Consider the following 22,081-nt stretch of genomic DNA (forward strand, 5'->3'; position numbering starts at 1 on the left):
AATGCAGTGTTTATAGGAAATCTATAAATAGCTTTATCAAATATTTTAATATTATTAAAAATAATAGTCTTGAAGATATTTACACTGAAATACTATTTGTTTAATAAACTATCAAGAAAACTACAAGTCTTATAAGTTAAATTTATTTAAATATAGAATAATTTAAAACAACTTATAATAGATAAAGATAAAACTGTCTGCTGATTTAACGCCTGACGAAGCTGAACTCACCGAGACCAATGGAATATAGACGTAATATTATTATTGGATTATTAAATATTAGAATAACATGACCAAGTTTTTTCATAATATTTAATAATATTTGAGGGTTAAGGTATCATAATTTATGCACAATTTCAAAGTAGACCAGTTTAATAAAGTCAAACCGTTTTAAATGATGTCTGAGAAAAGAAGGGGTTGATGAGAGGCCAACGGTAGAAAAGACATTTCCCGGGAAAATTATGACTTACCTTAGGTCCTGTGGTATAGTTGCAATAAAAATTGATTTCCAATAAAAATTGTTTAATATCCTACTATGATTTGTTATGTATAATATATTTTTTGAAGTATAAAATTATAAAACTAAAATAAATATAACCTTAAGACGATATTGTTTGTTTTAAATTTTAATGATAAATATGAATTTATATCTATATAACACTACATATTATGTAAATACATTTTAATAATAAAGTATCTAAAGACAATTTAAAATTATTCTTAATAATAAAGATAATGTTTTAGAAACTTTTATGACTTTCGTAAGTTCATATATTGTAATATTACTTATAGAAATTATAATCTTAAAATACTTACATGTGATTTATACAATAAGTAATCACACAAACTAAAATAAATCCTAACTTAATGTATTTTTGATTCAACATTCATTCAATAATGTATGCTCTTATGAGTCTTATATATCATTATTATTTGTTTAAACCATGAGTATACCAATTATTAACGGCCAAAATAATTTTCAAGTACGAGTATATTACACAACTTATTGTTTATGATATTTTTATCATTTTTGTATTTTTTTTTTTCATGCGTACATATTTATCCCATTTAACATAAAAACAACGGTAAATTTAACAAAATAAATGGCCTTGAAATAAATAATAAAATTACTAACAAAACAATGATTCCTCAAATGAATATACAATAAATGTAAAATTAAATTGTATACTCCATATTTATTATTATTAACCGTTCATCATAATTTAAAAAATATAACCTGTTATAATAAAAAACAATAAGTGAATGGGATGAAAAAAAGAAAATAAAGACATGTATTCATTAAATAAAGAAGCTTCCCAATAGGAAAACTTCGATACGTCAATAATATTGTGATTTAATAATAAATTAAACCACAATTGTTATAGAAAAATATAATGTTAATTTACCAAGGACTGTAAAAAATAAAAATAAATAATTGTCATCATACTGGAATCGAACCACGAATGTTCAGTTAACTTGTTGAAAATAGATAAAATAATCATTATATGTTTTTAAAAAACGAACTAAAGAAATATGCTGTGAAAAAATATATGTATCTATTTCTAATCTAACTATCCTGCAACACTTTCCCTTTCTACCGCAGTTGGCTTCAGAGGGTTTAGCTTTTGGAGAACTTATTTATCAACACATCTTTTGACCGAGCCAGTACAAGCTACAATAGTGATTGTCTAATTTTATAAGTATTTAAATATTATTTTGTTTATTCTCATGGTAACGATTTAAAATATAAATTACTACCTATATTATTATTATATATAATAAAAGTAGTAAACCTACATCAATACAATAAATTCAATCACTCCATTTTGTCAATATTTAAATTTCAAAGGCTAATAAAAAAAAAAAATTATGCCTATGTATTCTTATAATTTTTGAATTACTATAAGACTAACTTATGAATAACTTTATATTAAATTTTTAAGTATTTTGACAACCAAAAAAATTTTATCGACATTTAAAAAAAAATTTAACAAAAAACGAATATTTCAAATGACTAAAAATAGCCTTTAAATAAACGAAATATTTTGAAAATTAAATTATGTTAAGAAAATACAAATCTTAATAACTGGTGAAAGTTTCAAGTACCTATATCTACGATTTACACTTTTTGAATAATAACAAATATTTAAAATCGTTTTAGGATAAATCGTTAACGTTACGCGATTTCGTAAAAATTTAAAATTCAGACGCTCATAACATTTTTTCCTATAATCAAGCTCGAATTTTCTCTAAAGCTATTTGAAGGAAAAACTAAAGAAAACTTTGTGTTGAATTTTTTAACCTTAAATATAAATTCTATAATACAAAAGTAAAAAAGAAATTACCTAATATAGTAATATGTTTTCAATTAGTGTCAGATGAAACATAAAAGTAATTAAGTATATTTGATAGACTCTTAATTCTTGTAATTTAATAATATACCTACTTCATATTAAAATATTTATTTTATTTATATAATTCAGAATGATTAACGATCGTATTATTCAATTTTTTTAAGTGAATTATAATTACCAGATATACTATAAATATATAATATTCTAAGTATCTGCCATATTTTTATATACCTATACTATTATGAAATATTTTATTTTATAGTTAAATTTTAGGTCTAGAAAACATGTAATCTCCAAAATCTTATAAAATAAAGATAATAATATTTATTTAATCAATTAAAACTTATATAATATATATCATAATAACAATCTATTTTAATGGTGTTCAAAAAAAAATAAAATAAAAATGTATTTCTTCAAAAACTAAAGATTTTTTTAAGTACTTTAAATATTTGTCCTGAAAATTAAATAGTTTTTAGATTGAAATATTTCAAAAATCTTATAAAATGAACTTAAATCATTTACTGATTAAAATTAAAAGAGAAAATAAAATATATTGAGACATGGCTAACTTAACTGGTAGAGCTAATGAAATTACGTAAGATTAATGATCCTGTCCTCTAAATGTTAGTCTTAGTATAATTTAGTAAATCTTCTATACGTACTACCTTTATAAATAATGACAACATTTTATTGAAAATTATGATAAAATTTAACTAGAAACTGATTTTATTTTAATAAATGTGTTCATGTCATTTCAGTAATTTACAAGTAAAATATCAAACAATAACATATTTTAATATGGCTAAAAAAATATAATGAACAATATTGCAAACGTGTAATACAGTAGATTATACTGCAAATACTATTGTAGGCATTTTTTATTATTTTGATTTTACTCAACAAATTTATACATTTATATACAATATACCTAATACATAAATGAGAAAAAAATGTTATCGCTTTTAATTTTACTATTAATTACTCAATTTTATTTAATGTACCTACTTGAGTATATCAATGAAGGGACCAAATATGGTATTTTGAAGAAATAGAAACTAGTTTTCAATATCAAAAACTAAAATGTATCTAATAATATTTGGTATTCGATAAGGACACATTATTTTTCATCTCAAAACCCTTTCATTGGATTAAATTTATACACGATGTTATTTTTCTCTTCCACTCAAAAATGCAAAATGAAAAACGATATCTTTTAAGTATACACTCGTCACCGTCAATCTATAACCCCCTTTATCATTGTAAGCTACAACAAAGAAATTTTTATCATGATACGTGTCGTAGTTATAAATACTTATACTGATATTCAAAAACTCTTAGTAGCTAATGAGATTTTAAATATTACAAAAACAATTAAGGCATATATCCTATTAAACTTTATACAGGATCTACTATGAACAATCAATAAATAAACACAAATTGTAATGAGGAAATATAAAAAATGAAAAATAACATATAGACCATATAGTAGATATGCGAAGTTTACACAAATTATAAAATTCAATTGTTGCATGCGATTTAACTTTCTAACATAGTAATGTTCATCGACAAGGTTGACGAAATGGAAAGAAACCTGATATTTTCTTATACTATAACAATATATAATTATATAGAAGCCACAGAATATTATACTACAGTATGCTAAAGTACCAACTATACATTTTTAGAACATTTCGATCAGACACAGCAAACATTTTTATTAAAACTCGTTCGACTAATAACCGAATTCCTACCCATAAGATTTGTCCTCTTATTATTTCAATAATAATAAAATTCATAATATAATTTATATTTACAAAGTCTTATTAACTTTAAAATTTCTAATAAATTTAAGAATTTATATTTTAATTATGTCTTGAATGTTCAAATCGTTTCAATAGATTTTAAAACATTTCTATTCCAAAAACATTTATTTAATATAAAATATTTAAGTATTCCAAATAATGAATACTTACAATAAAATATAAATATTTATTTATAAAATGTTTTAAAATTCATTCTGTACCGTTAAAAATATTATTTAGTGCCTCAATATGAAGAAAATCTAAAATAATCGCTATTCTTACATAAAGTAGGGTGATCTTTTATAGAAAAAGAAAATTAAAAACATTTTTGGCTTACCTAACTACAAAAAAAAAGTAAATCTAAAAATGTTTATACTTTAAAGATATTTTTTTAGATAATATGTAGACAAGGTCTAACAGGTAAACGAGATGCGTTGTCGGAAAGGGTAACCGTCGCAATCGTGCTGGTATTCATAATAAATTACCTACACTATGTAATATAACATGTCTCATGCTTATCGCTGATAATATTTTTCATCATCACTTGACCGCCATTCTAAGAAAACTGTATTTTATAGCTTTAGTTTCAATATTAAACAGTAAAAACGTTTTTTTTTTTTTTGTATTTGTTTCATTAACAGATTTTTTTCTTTTATGCTCAAATTATTATATGAAGATAATGGGAATAAAACGGGACAAGAAGGATTCCGTTTGTAGTTATTTGGAATAACAAGACACAGTAGGTACTCAAAAAAGGTGCAATCCCATTTTAAATGAGATGTATTAAAATTCAAAAATGTATGAAAATAACTTTTAACGTATTTGCATATCACATACATATACCTATAGTAATTAATATACTAGATATACCAATTTATGTTCGTCAACTTGAAATGTAGGTATGTAAAACACAAATAAACACAATAGTCAATTTAGAATTCTCAATTTGCATTACTTGACAAGTATATATATACATATATTTTAATTTTATTAGTATTTTTTTTTAACTATAAGTTATAAAAAACAACAATGAATATAACTTGAATAGATTTAGGTATACATTCATAACCGATAAGATTCAATTCACTATACATCAATGATCTATCTCTTTTCCTTGAGAACATTGATAGTCATCAATATTACTACCACTAATGAAAACAATTTTATGATATAACTCACTGTATGATCTATCTATTCTCTCTGAGAGTTAATATCCGATTACAATGCTTTGATGTAGATTTGTAGACATATTTACAACACTGTGCATTACCTCAAGAAATACTAATTTTTTTTTTTAAATGTATCAAAAATAAATTAGATGAATAAATAATAGTATACCGACTACCATTCTTATTAAAAACCAAAGTAAGAACAATTGAGAGAATTAGTTACGTAATCGTAACCAATACTAAGAATTACCAATATGAATATACAATTAAATATTTCTTCGTAATAAATATCAAAGGATCAAAGAATAATAAAACATTTGTTTGAGGATATTAATATTGAACAGATTTAGTTTTTTAGGTATAATTAAATTAATAAAATTACAAAAACGTTGTTGTATAAATATTTCTATAACAATAAAAAATAATAAGATATGAAAAAATCATAAATTATAAATAAATATTAAAATCAATTTAAAAATAATATTTTATGATATTATATTATACTAAAATAGTATTTTAACTAGTAAAATTTAATGATGAATATCTTAACAATTAATAACACTAAAATATTACTAAAATTGAAAAACCGATTATAATTTATAGGTAGAATAAGTAGATAGTAGATACTAATTTATTACGGTTAAAATTAATTAGACAATTAATATAAATGTTTATTACATAGTATAATGGTTAATTTTTAGCAGTTCTATGTTTTCCAAAAAAAACATCACATTTGAAATTTAAATTCAATTTTTAACCGTAAAAATTACAAAAGTTGAAGCATAAGTATATAATTCATTCAACAAAGCTACAAAATAATGATAATTAAAACTTTATTTTAAGTTATAATTACTGAAATAACATAATTTGAACTCGTACAGCTTATCCGAGTATGCAAATTTCTAGACCACAAGCCAAAAGTTTGATTATTGTATTATTAATATACTAATAAAAGTGCTAAATTAATTTTAAAATATCCCTCTTTTCTAGTATTACTATTGTATGTAATTTCGAGAAAATTATTATTAGAACAGCCTTTACGAAAAAAAAAATACTGTTGAATAATATTATGCATTTCGAATCGAAATTTGATATTTGTCAATAGGTACCCGATTCAAAAATAACCCAACTTATAAGTTATACATTTTGTATTAATAAAATATTAAAACTTTTCTAAATAATGGGTGTAATAAATAAATATAAAAGAACGATAAATATAGGTTAAATAGATTATAAACACAATTATATTGTATAGTATTATGTGAGTGTATCTTTGAATTGCTTTTCACTGCAGAAATGAATCTATGGGTATCTACGTATATTATTTTGTAAGTGTGTGTATGCGTGTGCGCAGAACGTATTAGGCAGTGTTGTAGAATTGACAGATGAGAAACGACCTATGTGGTTGTACCAAATACAGTAGAAACGAGCATATTACGTTTTCGATGGTCGCTCCTCATTTGCCCGCTGTAAACCCCTATACCCCGCTATAACACCGGAAACCGATCCCCGGACGCAAAGGGTGCGCGGCAATTGTTGGATATTTCGGATTTTTTGTCTGTCCTCCGCCATAGTGACGAGAAGCAATTTACGTACGCACGTATACGCATATAAATATATAATATACCTACATGTGTCATAAGAGTCGGATGCTGATGCTACAACGGCGGCAGCCACGGTGTCACGCGTGTGATCTATATATAGGAACCATATGGTTGACACGTGCGCGGCGTTGTAGTATACGATAATATGTATGTAATAATGTTACACACAGAAAGACTATTCGAAACAGTCGAAACATGGTGAAAGAGACACAACGCATACGGGCCGCACCTTGCGACGGATTTTCGTCCGGACGCAACACTCCGGCACACTTCCGCGTTTGCCATGTATGGGCGCCCGCGCTCTCCGTGTTTCTGTTATACACGTCTCCTCAAACTCTCTCACTCTTTAGATTTTTTGTCTTACTCTCTCTCTCTTCTCCCTTCACCCAACCCACTGAAACATAAACACCGCCAACACACACACGCGCACACGTGTGTTTTTCCTCTCGTTCGCTGTTATTATTACTATTATTAATGTCTACTGGACCGTTGGAAGAATAAAACATAAAATATAATATTGATTACAAATATTGCTATTACAAATTTGCAAATTTTGCGTTCGACAATCATTTATATTATATGATTTCTGTTTATACATACACCTTCGTAATATAAATGCCAAGTGTTCGTTCTATTAAAGTATGATAGAACAGCTGGGTGGTCACGTGGGTGTTTACTTTCACGATTGTGGATTGATGAAACAAAACGACGAGGCGCAAAAATAATAAAATAATAGTTTTTATACGTAGGTACCCATGTACGTGAACATTTGAAAAAAAAGATAAAACTTTATGAAAAGACCGATTTATTATATTGCTCAGAATTTTTCTACAGTAGCATGCTACGTCAAATATAGAAACAAAATCTCGGTGTTTTGATTTTTGTCATTCATCTTAGTTTAATATTTTATTTTTCACTATACTTTAACGCCACACAAACTAAGCAATTTCCCCTATCTTCGACATCAAAAGAGTAATGATTTTAGTTCCCAAACTTTTGTTAGAAAACATTTTCTTTATGACTTTACACTCATATTGAAGTTTAATGAAAAATTATTATTTTATACAGATTACCAGGTTTTTTGATTTATTTATACTTAAATTTTCATTGTATACACTATACAGTATATATTAAAAACGATCTGATATTTTATTTATTCTTTTATGACATTATTGTCATTACTATTGACTCATATGATAATGGTTATTATGATTTATGGTAAATATTTTATTCGATTTTACAGAATTTCTTAATTATTATAAAATTATAAGTGCCATGAAAACTTAATTATTCAATAAGAACATTCACTAGTAACAGGATTAAGTTACTATAGGTATGCAAATCAAAAAATTATAAAATATAATAAATGTATTTTGTTTATGGTGTAGATGGAATTAAAGGGGTTAAAAAATATATTTTCAACATACACAATAGAAATTTAAATAAATCTCAATCACATTTTTGTTAATTAATAGATTCTTAATAAAAGAATTGCATGTGTACTTTTTAACGGAACAATTATGATATACATTATTTAAAAATTGATAATGATTCCTGACATACCTTTAATATGTATCTCTCAATATGAAATAAAAAATGTTATTATTCTTGTATTTTTTAAAGAAGAAACTTAAATTTCTAAATTTATTAATATTAAATGTTTTTAAATTTTGTTTTTAACAATGCGATACGAGCATATATTAATAAACCTGATAATAAAGTTAAAAATAAAAACTACTGTTTAACCTATTGATATAAAATATTATGGATAATATTGTAATGATAAAGTCAAAATAAACTTTCAATATCAGATTTGCTTATAATTTTTTATACAATTTTTATACAAACATAATTGATTATTATATTATAATTGCATTGGTTTTATTTTAATTCAAAGTCCCCTCTAATTTTATTGGAGTCTAAATTAGTAGATACTAGTTATAGTTATAGTAATTCATCCTTCGGCCTAGAGTTGTAAAATGATCGATCTCCTGTAGCAAAATTCTTAGCAACATTTATAAATAAGATTTTAATTTTATTGTTTCATCATTTATAAGTTAATAAATTACAACTCTTTTGTTACATTCAATAGTTAATTATAATTTAAAATTTTTATATTACTGTCTATTATATACTTCATCATAAAAATGATTTTTTTATTAATTATTTTTTTTTTTTTTTTTTTTTTTTTTAATTTATATTATATTTATAATAAATTTTATATTTTTTTTTTATTCAAATAATAATACACTAATAAAATTTAATGAAAAGCATGAATAAAAAGCACGTAGAAAACATGAGCAGAAAAAATTCCATTGATATCACTCTATAACTACATAAGTAGGTAATAAAACATTAATAAATTATCGAGAATTGGTTTTTTTTATATATATATATATACATTTAAGTATGAATAATAATAATTATATAATAACAATTAAGTAAAAAGATTTCTGGACAATTTTCTTTTCAGTCGACAGGTTGTATTGGGTATGTCAAGAAAGGCTAAAATTTGATATGAGAGGATAATGATCATTTAGTTTATTATAGAGTTGTTTGTAAAACTTAAGACCATAAAAATATTTTTTTTTATATAATCCTTTCAGTAATTCGTTACCACAATACAAGCTACTACAATATAAAAACCGTTATATTACCTTAATTACATAAAAACATATCTTATTCTGATTTAAAATACTTAACTATGTCATTTTTATTTTTACTAATGTTATTTATGTAATATTGTAATGTATTTTACGTGTGTACATGTATAGATACCTAGTACATACTCGTATAATATCATTAGTACTTAATATAAGTAGAAACCATAGTTTTAACATGTAAATTATATATGCCAGTATAATAACATTAACCAAAACTTAACATTTACATTTACAGAAAAGATTAATTTTATGTGTACGTTGTAGACAGTAGCATAAATAAATACAGATTAAAGGCAGGATGTAAAGTGTTTACAATTTACAATGAAAATGTTATACTGTAGAACCAATATGAGTTGATACAACAGAAACATCAAAATAAATTCATTAGATAGTAAATTAATTTTAAAATTGTAATATTTTATAATATTATTAAATACATTGAAAATAAAATTTATAAAATATAAACAACTAAAACGAAGATTATATTATATTAAAGTAACCCTAAAAAGAAACAAATGGATACTACTCTCGTTAGGTTTTTATTTGTTAGTACAAATTGATATATTAATTGTATAATGAAGCTATTAAATGACATATTTCATTCATTATTTTCTTTAAATAAAAGTTAACTCGTATATATACGAGTATGTATTTATAAATTTTTGTAAATTTTATTTACGATATTATAAAATTTACTATTAAGTTTTCCTACTTACGCAAGTAATTTTTAACAAAATCAATAAGTTCATGATCTATATATATATATATTTGTAATATGGTTTAATGTCACATATATACGTTCCTGTTAAAATATATAGAATGGGTCTCGCAGTTGGTGGTTTTATTAATCACTGAAAAGTCGGTAGACATGACAAATGATTATCACAGACAAGACTATAATTCAAAGTTTGAGAAAAAAAAAAAAAAGTAAAAACGTAGAGATTCATTAAAATGAAATGAATATCCGACAGTTGAAGTTAAATTTTTCATTGACATTCTACTTTTATGGAACAAAAAAATTGTTTAACTCAATTTATATTATATAACAGGATATAATATATATTTCAAATAATAAAATAAGTTTTAAATAAAACAGTAAATAATGATTTCAAAATTTATCAAAATAACTTTAATTTGTGTAAAAGTAGTCTCACACACAACAATCTCTTTAAATATAAAGAGATTAAAATTTCTTTTAATATATTATATATATCTTAAATCCAATGGCCAATAATATTTAAAATAAGCATTTCTAAAATTATTAATCAAATATTATGTTTGAAATAATAACTAAAGAAATAAGAGACATATTTCAGACATGCTCAAATATATTATGAACATAATTTGTACATAATAATATAAAATGTTTAACTTTTTAGTATTATACTACAGTTAGAATTTAATTAAATAATAGATATGAGTATTATTAAAAGGTTAAAATTTTAAAACATTAAATTCACAAAAAATAACATTTTACTCCTAGTACTCCTAGTAATTATAGATATTATGGTGAAGCTGTAGTTGTGTACTCGTACAGCCTATTAGAATAAATCAAATTTATGTTTGTGTCAAAAGCAAAACAATTAAAAACTGTCCGCCTACACAATAATCACTTGGTCCTTATAATTTATCTTTACACAATATTTATACATGATCACTCATCATTATACATTTAGTATTGATAATATTTATCATGAATAAACAAAACTATAAAATTGTTTTAAAAGCAAAACATAACATAATTTTATTACTATAACCCTGTTTTATGTACTTAAAGACATATTTAATGGTTTCACATGTACACTGAATATGAAGACGTTTAAATGAACGATTTGGTACATTTTTAATGAACATGGATATTTTTCCTTAAAAAAACTGTTAATAAGCTGTGCTACTATAATATAATAGTAGCTATCCAATGAACTTTGTCGTTGGGAAAGTCTTTGTGACGGTTAAATACTTAAATTTAAATACTCAATGATAATGTATTGAAAGTACATAGTTATGTGTGGCTGTGAAAAATATATAGGTTTCAAAGGATATTTTATTACATTTATAATATATATATATAATATATATATTATTATACTGCTACCTACATATTTTAAGTAATTTATTTTACTATATAAGCAATATATACGTCATACTGTATTTTGAACTAATTTTGCAAAAACATGGCATGTATTATATATTATTGATTACTATTATATTATTTTTATTAAATTAATTTTTAAGTCAATACCGACGTACACGTACCATAAAGCGGTGTACCTACATATAAGTTTGTAACATAAATATTTTAAAAATAATTAAAATTCAATTTTGTGTAGGTAATACAATTATATGTAATAACAATAAGAGATGAGTTTCTACGAATAATATTTTTTTAATTTGATTACTAATTTAAGTAATAGTTAAATGTTTCAAATTTGTACGATTGAAATATAACAAAATAACAAGAATCATTTTATAAGGTGTTTTTTATTCAATGTTGTCTAAATTAGAACTTCAATCACTCTTTTATAAATAATTTTATGGCTGTACGCTATTTATTTTTTAGATTCTGAACGAAGTGATGAATGTATTGATTTTACAATGTGTGTGTGTTTTTTATGTCTGTGTAGTGTATACAGCATAACTTGTCAAAATAATGCTTCAATTTCCAACTTCATTGGTGGTTTCCGATGACAAAATGAATATCCTTGGTGCATTATAGAGGTCAAAAGTAAGAATTTTCCATCAGTTTTCAAAAAAATTGATTTTTTTATATAGTTGTTACCTACTCAAAAACTAATCCATTTAAATACTTGACAATTTTGCCAAATGTTTATATTAGTGTTATCTATACACTATTAAATTTTTAAATTATTATAACTTTGTTGAACTATTTATAGACGACTGAAAAAGTTTTGAAATGTCGTTTAAAAAAATGTTGGGTGCACAAAAAACTTGAAATTGTAATACTAGGTTTCTCATAAGTTATTCTTATTGTAGTTAAAAAAATCAAAAATCGTTATTCACAATTTTTTTTTATAAGCATTTAATTCAAATTCAAATTTTTACGAAATATGTCAAAATCGTGAAAATTTGCAAGTCATTTTATAGTAGAAAATTCATGAAAATTGTTGTATTCATATCTAAGGTTAAAAAGTTCAACACTAAGTTTTCCATAAGTTTTCCTTCAAATGACTAGAGAGAAAACTCGAAGCATCATTATAGAAAAAAATATTATAAGTGTTTGAATTTTTACAAAATTGCGTAACGATAACGATTTATCCACAAACGATTTTAAATATTTGTTATTATTCAAAAAGTGTGAGTCGTAGATACTTAAAACTTTCACCAGTTATTTAGATTGGTATTTTCTTTACATAATTTAATTTTCAAAATATTTCGCTTATTTTATTGTTATTTATAGACATTTGAAATATTCGTTTTTGTATAGTTTTTTTTTATAAATATTAATAAAATATTTTTGGCTGAGTCAAAATACTTAATAATTTAATACAAAATTCCTTATAAATAACGATTATTTAAAATCAAATAACTTAAGAATTTTGTTATAGTTAAAAATTGCTTGTCGTAGAAACTTGAAACATACAACAGTTGTTTAAATTGACATTTTCTGTAAATGATTTAATTTTAAGGTATTCAGATCATTATAACAAACCATCTTTTTCATCACCCACTGGAAAATATATCCTAGGCAGACAAATCATTTCCGTTCAGAATCGTTTTTCTACATAATGATTCCTATCATGGGATTCAAATTTAACACAAATAATATTGACCTACTGTATAGCAGAGCGTTACTCACTTGACCGCGCTTTTTATTTCAATCACTCAAAAATAAGTAGGTAGTTTTATGGATTTACGCTATTTCTTTTTTTTTGAATGATATCTTACAACTTATGAAAAATTTTAAATTCAATTTTAAGTTTCAAGTGTTGAAATTAAAAATAATATAAATTTTTAACAACAAAATAACTTAACTTCATATTTTTGATAAATTTTGTAAATAATTAAACTTAAACAACGCAATTAATACATTTAAAAATAATGTTACTAGATATGTATTTTTAATATTTTGCAATAATGGTAAAAACAACTTAACCTTCCTCGGGAAATGGATAGCTTTGTCATAGATGGTTATTGTTGTTGGATAGGACTGGAGAAGATTAAGACTCGTTTCACCACAGTACAATATTATAGTATTATGTTCGTAAAATATACACATGTAAAAACGGTGGGTATAATTAATAAATTATTGTGTATTATAGATCGCTATGTATCAAGATTCGTGGCTGGAAATTTATCATATTTCATAACTAATACAATATAGTTTTGCCACTGCACAACACTAACTCAATACACGTACTTCGCGGACTCGAAAACGAATAAAAACGTGATTAAAAATTGAACGGCATAGACGGACGTTGGAAAAAGCTTAGAAAAAACAACTGTGACTATCGTTTTATGGGCTAAACAACGGAAAAATTACCATGCAAGTTTAGATCTACACTGGATACTACCGATAAATGTTTCAGCGGAAACTTTCTGAATACGCATTCTATTCTATAATGGGGCTCTATAAACCCTGGACACAAATCCAGAACATATTTATATATCTTTTTTTTATAAAGAGAAATATGTTTTTAAGTACTACCAATGGTGATCAGATTTAAATGTTATGGTTATGTAAGAAAAATTAACGTTTGCAACTTAATAAATAAAATACATTGAATAAAAAAAAAAAAAAAATCAGTTTAAAAATAATAAAACTTTTTCAATTAAAAAATATTTTTCTTACATAATCTAGAAAGAAGCTAATAAATTCATAAAAATAATCAAAACAGTAATCAAACACTGAGAAATACATCATAAACTATAACTTTCCACTTATTGGTCAAAAACTAAAGATAATACAGAGACACAGAGTATTTCAACAGTTTTAATACAATTATTTTTATAGATTTCCGTAGTAAATAGGAACTATTCAAATCATAATCAATAAAAAAGGTAGATGGTACCTAAAAAAAATAAACCAAAATTGAATAGGTAAATGAGTTTAGCATTGCAAAGCAACCCCATTAGTTGTGCCAATACTCATATTTATCCTAAATTTAGATAGCGTATACTAAAATATTTTATTATGTGATCAACAAATAATTAGGTAGGATACAAATTCAACAGAGAGAAAGGTCTTTATTCTTATGATAATGGTGCATGTATATCAATCATATAATAAAATATAATTTTGATATAGTAACACCGAATTAGATGAGGTGTTTTTTTTATTGATTGTAAATGAATAATTTAAATTTAAAAAATTTTACCACAACGATAAATACCGCTTAGAAATACTACTTATTTCACACATAGATTATTATCAATAAAATATGATAAATTAACAATTTATAAAAATAAACAATAACTTTCTTGAATAAATAATTGCTCTAAACGGGTTAAAAATGTTCAGTATATAGTAATATTTTCTAGTAGATCCAAATGTATTTTGCCCATATTCAATAATGCCGATGGACATATACTATAATGGTTGAACGGTATGAAATATGAATATTGTGGTTACAAAGTTTATATCTTAATGTGTAATTCGTGTTAAATAATTTGCTGCCCAAACCACCCAAGGGAATAGTTAAGTAATCTGATATAATATATGTATTATATTATGATAATTGGTAGAATTAAAATATTACTTTAATTCGTGACTAAAATTTAAATACCGTAGGTATCTATTGATAACAACTGATGACTAAATACGTCAAATAAAAATAATCAGTTTATATGTACAAAATATTAATCAACGGAATAGTAATTTTATGAAACGATGAATTTTTTTAAACGTTGGTATTTCTGGACTTTATAAAATAATATGTTAAATAAAACTACACTTAAGAAATACATAAATAACGACAGAGAATGATTACGAAAGCTTATGTGTTTAATACGTATATTATATAATTTTTAAATTCGAAAATGTATACTTTTAAATGTTAGTGCTTTAAAACTACTCAATGACTGTTAAACTATAGAATATATCTTAAATATTTAAACAAATTCACAACATTTAATTCATTTTTTTTTTAAATAACTATGATTCTAATTATTATAAATAATTCTACTTATATACTTTAATTTTAATGCCAACAATTTTGATTAAGATGCTAGTATAACCCATCACTAATTTCAACTAACTTCCTTTATAGAATGCATGAATCATATTTTTTTGTTGACCATTATAAATACAAGTAAATAATTCATATTCAACAAAATAAATGTTTAATTTCAACTATCAAATACCTATATAGAAAGACAGTAAATAAATAAAACAAAATATAACGATACTACCAAATGTTTCGTTCGATATCATTTAAAACTAATAATTATTGTATGAACGATGTACTTTATTACGGGGAATAAACTCAAAGCTGAAATATGTGAATTGTTTTAACAGATTTATTTGAAAATATATAATCATAACAAAACGTAAAACTACCTATTTAAGAGTTTAATAAATACATTACTTTTTAAATAAACTGCAAAGATTTTATTGACAGTCGTGCCCACATTTTCGTCGCTTTTATTTATTTATTTATTTTTAACAATATAAAGCTTTAAGAAAACCTATCTATACAGTAAAATGCTAAACAAAACTAACCATTAAATATGCAAATCCTGGTCTTACATTTAGGGGTCAGCAATTGTTTCATACGCATCTGAATTTCTCATAATATACGTTTATATAGGTACTCACAGATACAATATTGAAGTCGTAATTAACGATTTAAAATCGACCAAAAATATCGACAAACGAAAACGGTGATACGAACCTTCGTTAATCGTATATAGTAGGTACTATTATACAATAATATTCTCTAATCAACGGTTGAGATTTACTAAACTTAATAATAAATGGTATATACGGATGTGTCACTTACTTGCAATAGTAGAGTCTATTGTCGTTGGCCAGGTGCACACTCCATCCCGGTATCAGCCTATTCTGTATGGACTGTAGGAGATGCGACGTGTTCTTCTGGCCGTGCGCACCTTGTCCCTGCTGGAGCAACATGAGTAAGTATAGTCCACCGTCGTCAACATGTCAACATCGAGCAAGAGAACCGCCCGTTCGGCAGGACCGTAGCGGTGGTGATCGTACCCACCTCAGTAGTCACCACCGGCATATCGCAGATCGTCGTATACAGCAACCCTTTTTTTTTTCTTGTAATCGCACACGAGAGAATTAAAACACAACGGTATAATAATAAATACTTAATTTACTCGCCAGTAACACAACAAACCGATAGGAACACGAATAATTATAATTTACACAGTATTATTATTATAAGGTACCTATGAAATATTATTAAAAAATTATTTTGCGATTTCGTACGACTGCGAATCGTATACCCGGCTATTATACTACTATTCGTCGCGAGATCGGGATCGGCGAAAACAACGGCGGCAACGATAACAACAACAATACTATTAATTATAGTAATATATTATTTTATATTATTATTATAAGTACGCGACGACGGCAGCGGTGGCGGTGGCGGGACACGACGAACAATGCTTGAGCGGATAATGAGCACTACTATCACGGGGGACACACGCCGCGCGCGACGAGGAGTCGGAATCGCGTACGCTCACGCACAAGCGCCGGTGCCAAGGGTCAGTGCAGACCGGGGCGTGACTATACGGTGGGCAACGTGCGCGCAGTGCGGCCAAATCGTCGGCGAAACACTGACGAAAAGCTCCGAAGCGCCACGCCGCGCCGCCACCGCCCCGGATGGGATATAAAGTTCCGCCGACCCCGTCCCTACCACGCAAACCAGCGCTCGCTTGTTTTGTTGTGCGAGTGTCTACCACCCCGCTGCGGCCAGCCCACCCCGTGAATGCAATCGCCACTACCGCTGCAGATATCTTTTTGACGGAGAAATTAACTTAATAATAATTCACAACGTTCGTTCGTTAAGTATTCAAAATTATTATAATTTTTTTCAATCAATTATAATAATGTAGGTATCCAATACATCTCTTTGGTCCCTACAACTTTCGGGTCCAGAAGTGAAAAAAATAAATGATGTCTCCTCGTTATTCTAGAAAAAAACTTTAAAAGATTTTGCAACGACTATGCATTTTTTTTATTTATAATTTTTGATTCCTTCGTTAAATTTTAAAACTATACATAGGTACCTATTTTATTGGCTACCGTGTAAACATTTAAAAATAATATTAAAGTAAAAAAATATGTTTTGACAATTATGCATCTCTACCTATACTTCTATAGGATATTTGTCTTATAAACGCATTATAAATAACAAATTATAATAAACAGTAAACACATATTACGTATAGATAATAAAAAACATAAATAAATGGATATTTTTTAAGCAAATACACTATTACAAAATCGAAAATATAAGTAAAATGTCATTGATTGTCTGCTACCGGAATACATTATTTTATTATATGAATACTATAATAATAGATAGAATAATTTAATACAATTTTAAATAAAATATAAATAACAAATATACAACACATTAATTTATTAATATATACATTAACACGACAGTATAGTACGAGCATATAAATGTATTTATGTTATTATACATTTCATAATAAACCCGGAAATTACATAAACCATGAAATTTTCAGAGAAATATGTCCAAACAAAAAATGATTCAAATACTAAACATTCTCAAAACTCATGACTCCGCAACTCCCAATATATCAAAAAGTACAAAGTAAATGTTTTTATATTAAAACTTTCAGATTTGAATTTAGGGAAACAAAGTTTATAAAATAACATGCATTATTTTGAAATCTCCTACATTCTTAATTCCATAACTTTTAATCTGCTCTAAGTTAACGTAAATTTTAGACTATAAACATATTTAAGTTACTTACTAATATTATAATTTATAACTAAAACATAAAGTATAGTTTATAAATTAAAATTCAATACGATATAGTATCTATATTAAGTTGATTAAGACAATGTTTATTATGGTTTATTTATTCTAAGTTCTAATATAATAGTTAATAAAAAGATATATTGTTTCAAAATATTGGTAAAGAATCTTAAGAATAAAATAGTAAAAATTAATAAAGTTAATAAGTATTGGTATTTGGTGTTGTAATCAATCTCTGCAATGATGTACCTCCTATATTGAAGTTATATATATTGAATATTGCCTATGTTAAAGTTCTATTTTTATTTTTGTCAATGTACCTAATCTAATAAATTATTTTTTCAGCCTAATATCAAGATTATATTGAATTTTTATTATAATTAAAATTATAATTTTTTAAATTTTAAATTTAACACACATAACTCTGTAAATTAATTTTTTATTATAATTATTTCCTAATTAAGATTACATAAATGTATCTTAAACCAACAAAAATACACAAAAACAATTAATATAAAACAATAATCATTTTTAGGAAAATTATAAAAATATATATAAAATCATTTTTAGAAAACTTTGATTCAAATTTAAAAATTTCCGACTCGGCATCCAATGACTTACTCAAATTGTAGGTATATAGTATAATATTATGAGTCATATTAGTTTGATTAATGTGTGATTATATAATCAAGGATAAAGGAACTGTATAAGTATTGTTGCATTATTTCTATAAAGGATGTTCCTAGTTAGAGAAGATGTGAATACAGATTTATTAATAATATGTTATTAGAGCACATTTACCTATATAATTTGGTGTACCTATTTTGTATGGTAGTATGTTATTGTAATACCATAATTTAATTGTCACTAAATAAAGTTATTCATTTTTAATATCCAAACTCATTTATTGTTTTAGGAACGTACTTTTTTATACCTAATAGCAAGAAAACTGAGTTGTCCTTGACCGAATTAATATATACATACCAACACTACAGCCTATAACTATAACTAATATTTGGGCGTGCCATTGAATTTCAAAACTGAATTAGACGAAGTAAATAGATACTAATATTTTTTTGTAAAAATTACTAAAAAAAATGATATTTTGTATAGTCAAGTACATAGTATAGGAAGTTTACAAATGTTAAATGATCTTCAAGTTAAAATAATCCATTCTAAAAATTTAAATTAAAAAAATTTTATGAAGCAAACAATAAATAAACGTAATAACTAATTTTTAATGTACACCTATTAAAATACAAAAACTAATCATATCATTCGATAAACATTATACAAAAATGAGTGAAATTTATTTTATTTTAAATTATTATACAGTTGCAATAGTTATATTCATAAATCATAATTTCCATTGGCCAATAAATTTTGAAGTATTAATACAACTTTAAATAAATAACATGCGTGATACAGAACAATAGGTAAATTTCATTTATCAAATGTTGAATATTAATTATTAATAATTAAAATATTTGTATAACTAAAAAATATCATAGAAGTATATTTACAATAGTTTTAATAAATAAAAATGTTGGTCACATTATTTCATTTATATAGGTATTTAAAATAATTATTCAAAAACCAATACATCATATTATATATATATTTTTTTAAATGTACCCTATATATAATAAAAATAATGAACATAATATGATAATCGAAATATTTTATAGCCAATTATTGTTAAAATAAAAAACAATGCAGTATTAATTCATAAACAAAGTACCCAACTAACTTTATTTTAATTTATTATATGTCACATGTTTTATTAACATATTGTTATACATAATCACAGATAAATTTGCGTAACCTACTGCTAAATTACTACCTACCTACCTAATGATTAAACTTTATGTTGTAATTTTTAAGTATATAAAGGTTCATACATACCTATTACTTTCCTATGTTTATTATATTACTACTGTAATACTCAATATTGAGTCAGAGATAAATTTAATGATAACTAAACTAAAAAATGCATTATCAAACATTCAAACATGATTTATAAATAAAATATTAAGTGTATCGTGTATGTTTAATTAATATTATTATAAGGATAATAAGTTACTGATCAAAATTACATTTTCAAAATATTTAGAATAATATAATTTATAGCCTATATTTAAATCGCATAAAATCTAACCATTCTAATACTAAAGTAGTAATATAATTTATATCATTAAATATACTTAGTAGTATAGACTGATAGATCATCTTTGCTTACAATCGTTTTTCATATGCAATGAATTATCATTAAATTAAAATTTAACATACCTAATATAATTGTATTTATATACTTTATACACTGTATTAAGGTCCCCACACACTGCAGCGGTGGCTGTAAAATTCTATTGTCTCGGTGGAGGCGGTAAAATTATGTCCGGACTCATTTTAACGCCACCAACACCGCCACCGCCACCGCCACCGTTGCAGTGTATGATGGGCACCTTTACAGTGATTTACTTAATAGCGCGGTACACTTGTCACTCAATATAGCAGAGTGGATACCTACTTTCCCCATTTTTAAAAAAAAAATCCCTGACGTTTTTATGTATTTACTTGTAATTATTTTTAAATATTTCAATATCCAATAGCCAATCAACAAAAACAGTAATGGACGGAGTGGCGTCAAACACCGAAAATAAAGTACCTCTGTTCTTTAATATAATTCAATAATACATTTTTACGGAAGATGTTATTAATATAATCTTCACTGAGAATAATTGATTTATGCACAAAGTAAATTTTTTTTTAAAAAATAGAAACGGCCGACTTTTTGCAAGTATGACCAGAATTTATCAAATAATAGTTAAGCGTACCTATATATTTAATTATTTTTTTAATTAATCTTTTATACTAATCAGAGGAATAAAGATGATGCACATACGACATATTATATGGATATGTTATGGTTATAATTTATAAATTTGTGATTACAACCTATTTATTATAATTATATTATGATATTATGATATATACTGTAATAATGCGAAGCGACTGGAATGATCAACAAAAGTATTTGTAACATTGGATGTCAAATATTTTGTAATTCAATTCCTAACATATCAAAGCTCAAAGTCGGTACACATATGACCTATATAACGCAATATCAGTGTATTATAATTTATAAATTATAATTATTGTTTTAAATTTAACATCTTGACTGTCTAAATATTATATAGCCGTATAGGTTTGCTTACTATTATTATTATTATTGGTACTCTGTAGTTATAATTCATGAACGCATAAATAATATAATATAAAAGAGAAAAATTATAATAACTACTCGTATGTAGGTAAAAGCCTAGATTAGTGCTTAGAGGAAACAAAGAGCACACCCCTGGAGCGGCTGGAGTTCACATTCACATAAGCATACCCGTTTTTCCGTCAGTCTAAAATAAAATCACGGGGTTTTTACCCTTTTTAGTACAAAAATCATTGAGATGGTTGTAATTTTATTATTATTTAACACGTTATTTTAAATACCTATGAAAAAATAAAATATTTTATATCATAAATATTAAATAATTAA

The 22,081-nt window shown here is 24.8% G+C and overlaps 1 protein-coding gene across 2 annotated transcripts in view; it reads right to left on the bottom strand.

Annotated features, from left to right (window-relative positions):
- Nucleotides 1-17,285, bottom strand: part of LOC114119148 (FERM and PDZ domain-containing protein 4) — a 94,193-nt gene extending 76,908 nt beyond the window's left edge. The window contains exon 1 of one of the 2 annotated variants that reach the window (XR_007603403.1): nucleotides 16,555-17,285. Coding sequence is in view for 1 of the 2 variants with exons in the window: in XM_050197919.1 (XP_050053876.1) it covers nucleotides 16,555-16,685 (131 nt within the window). In the remaining variant the exon portion in view is untranslated. The remainder of the gene's footprint in view (nucleotides 1-16,554) is intronic. The other variant, XM_050197919.1, reaches the window with a different exon arrangement.
- Nucleotides 17,286-22,081: the final 4,796 nt, after the last annotated feature.

Source organism: Aphis gossypii, chromosome 1, assembly GCF_020184175.1.
Source record: "Aphis gossypii isolate Hap1 chromosome 1, ASM2018417v2, whole genome shotgun sequence".
NCBI classification, from domain to species: Eukaryota; Metazoa; Arthropoda; class Insecta; order Hemiptera; family Aphididae; genus Aphis; species Aphis gossypii.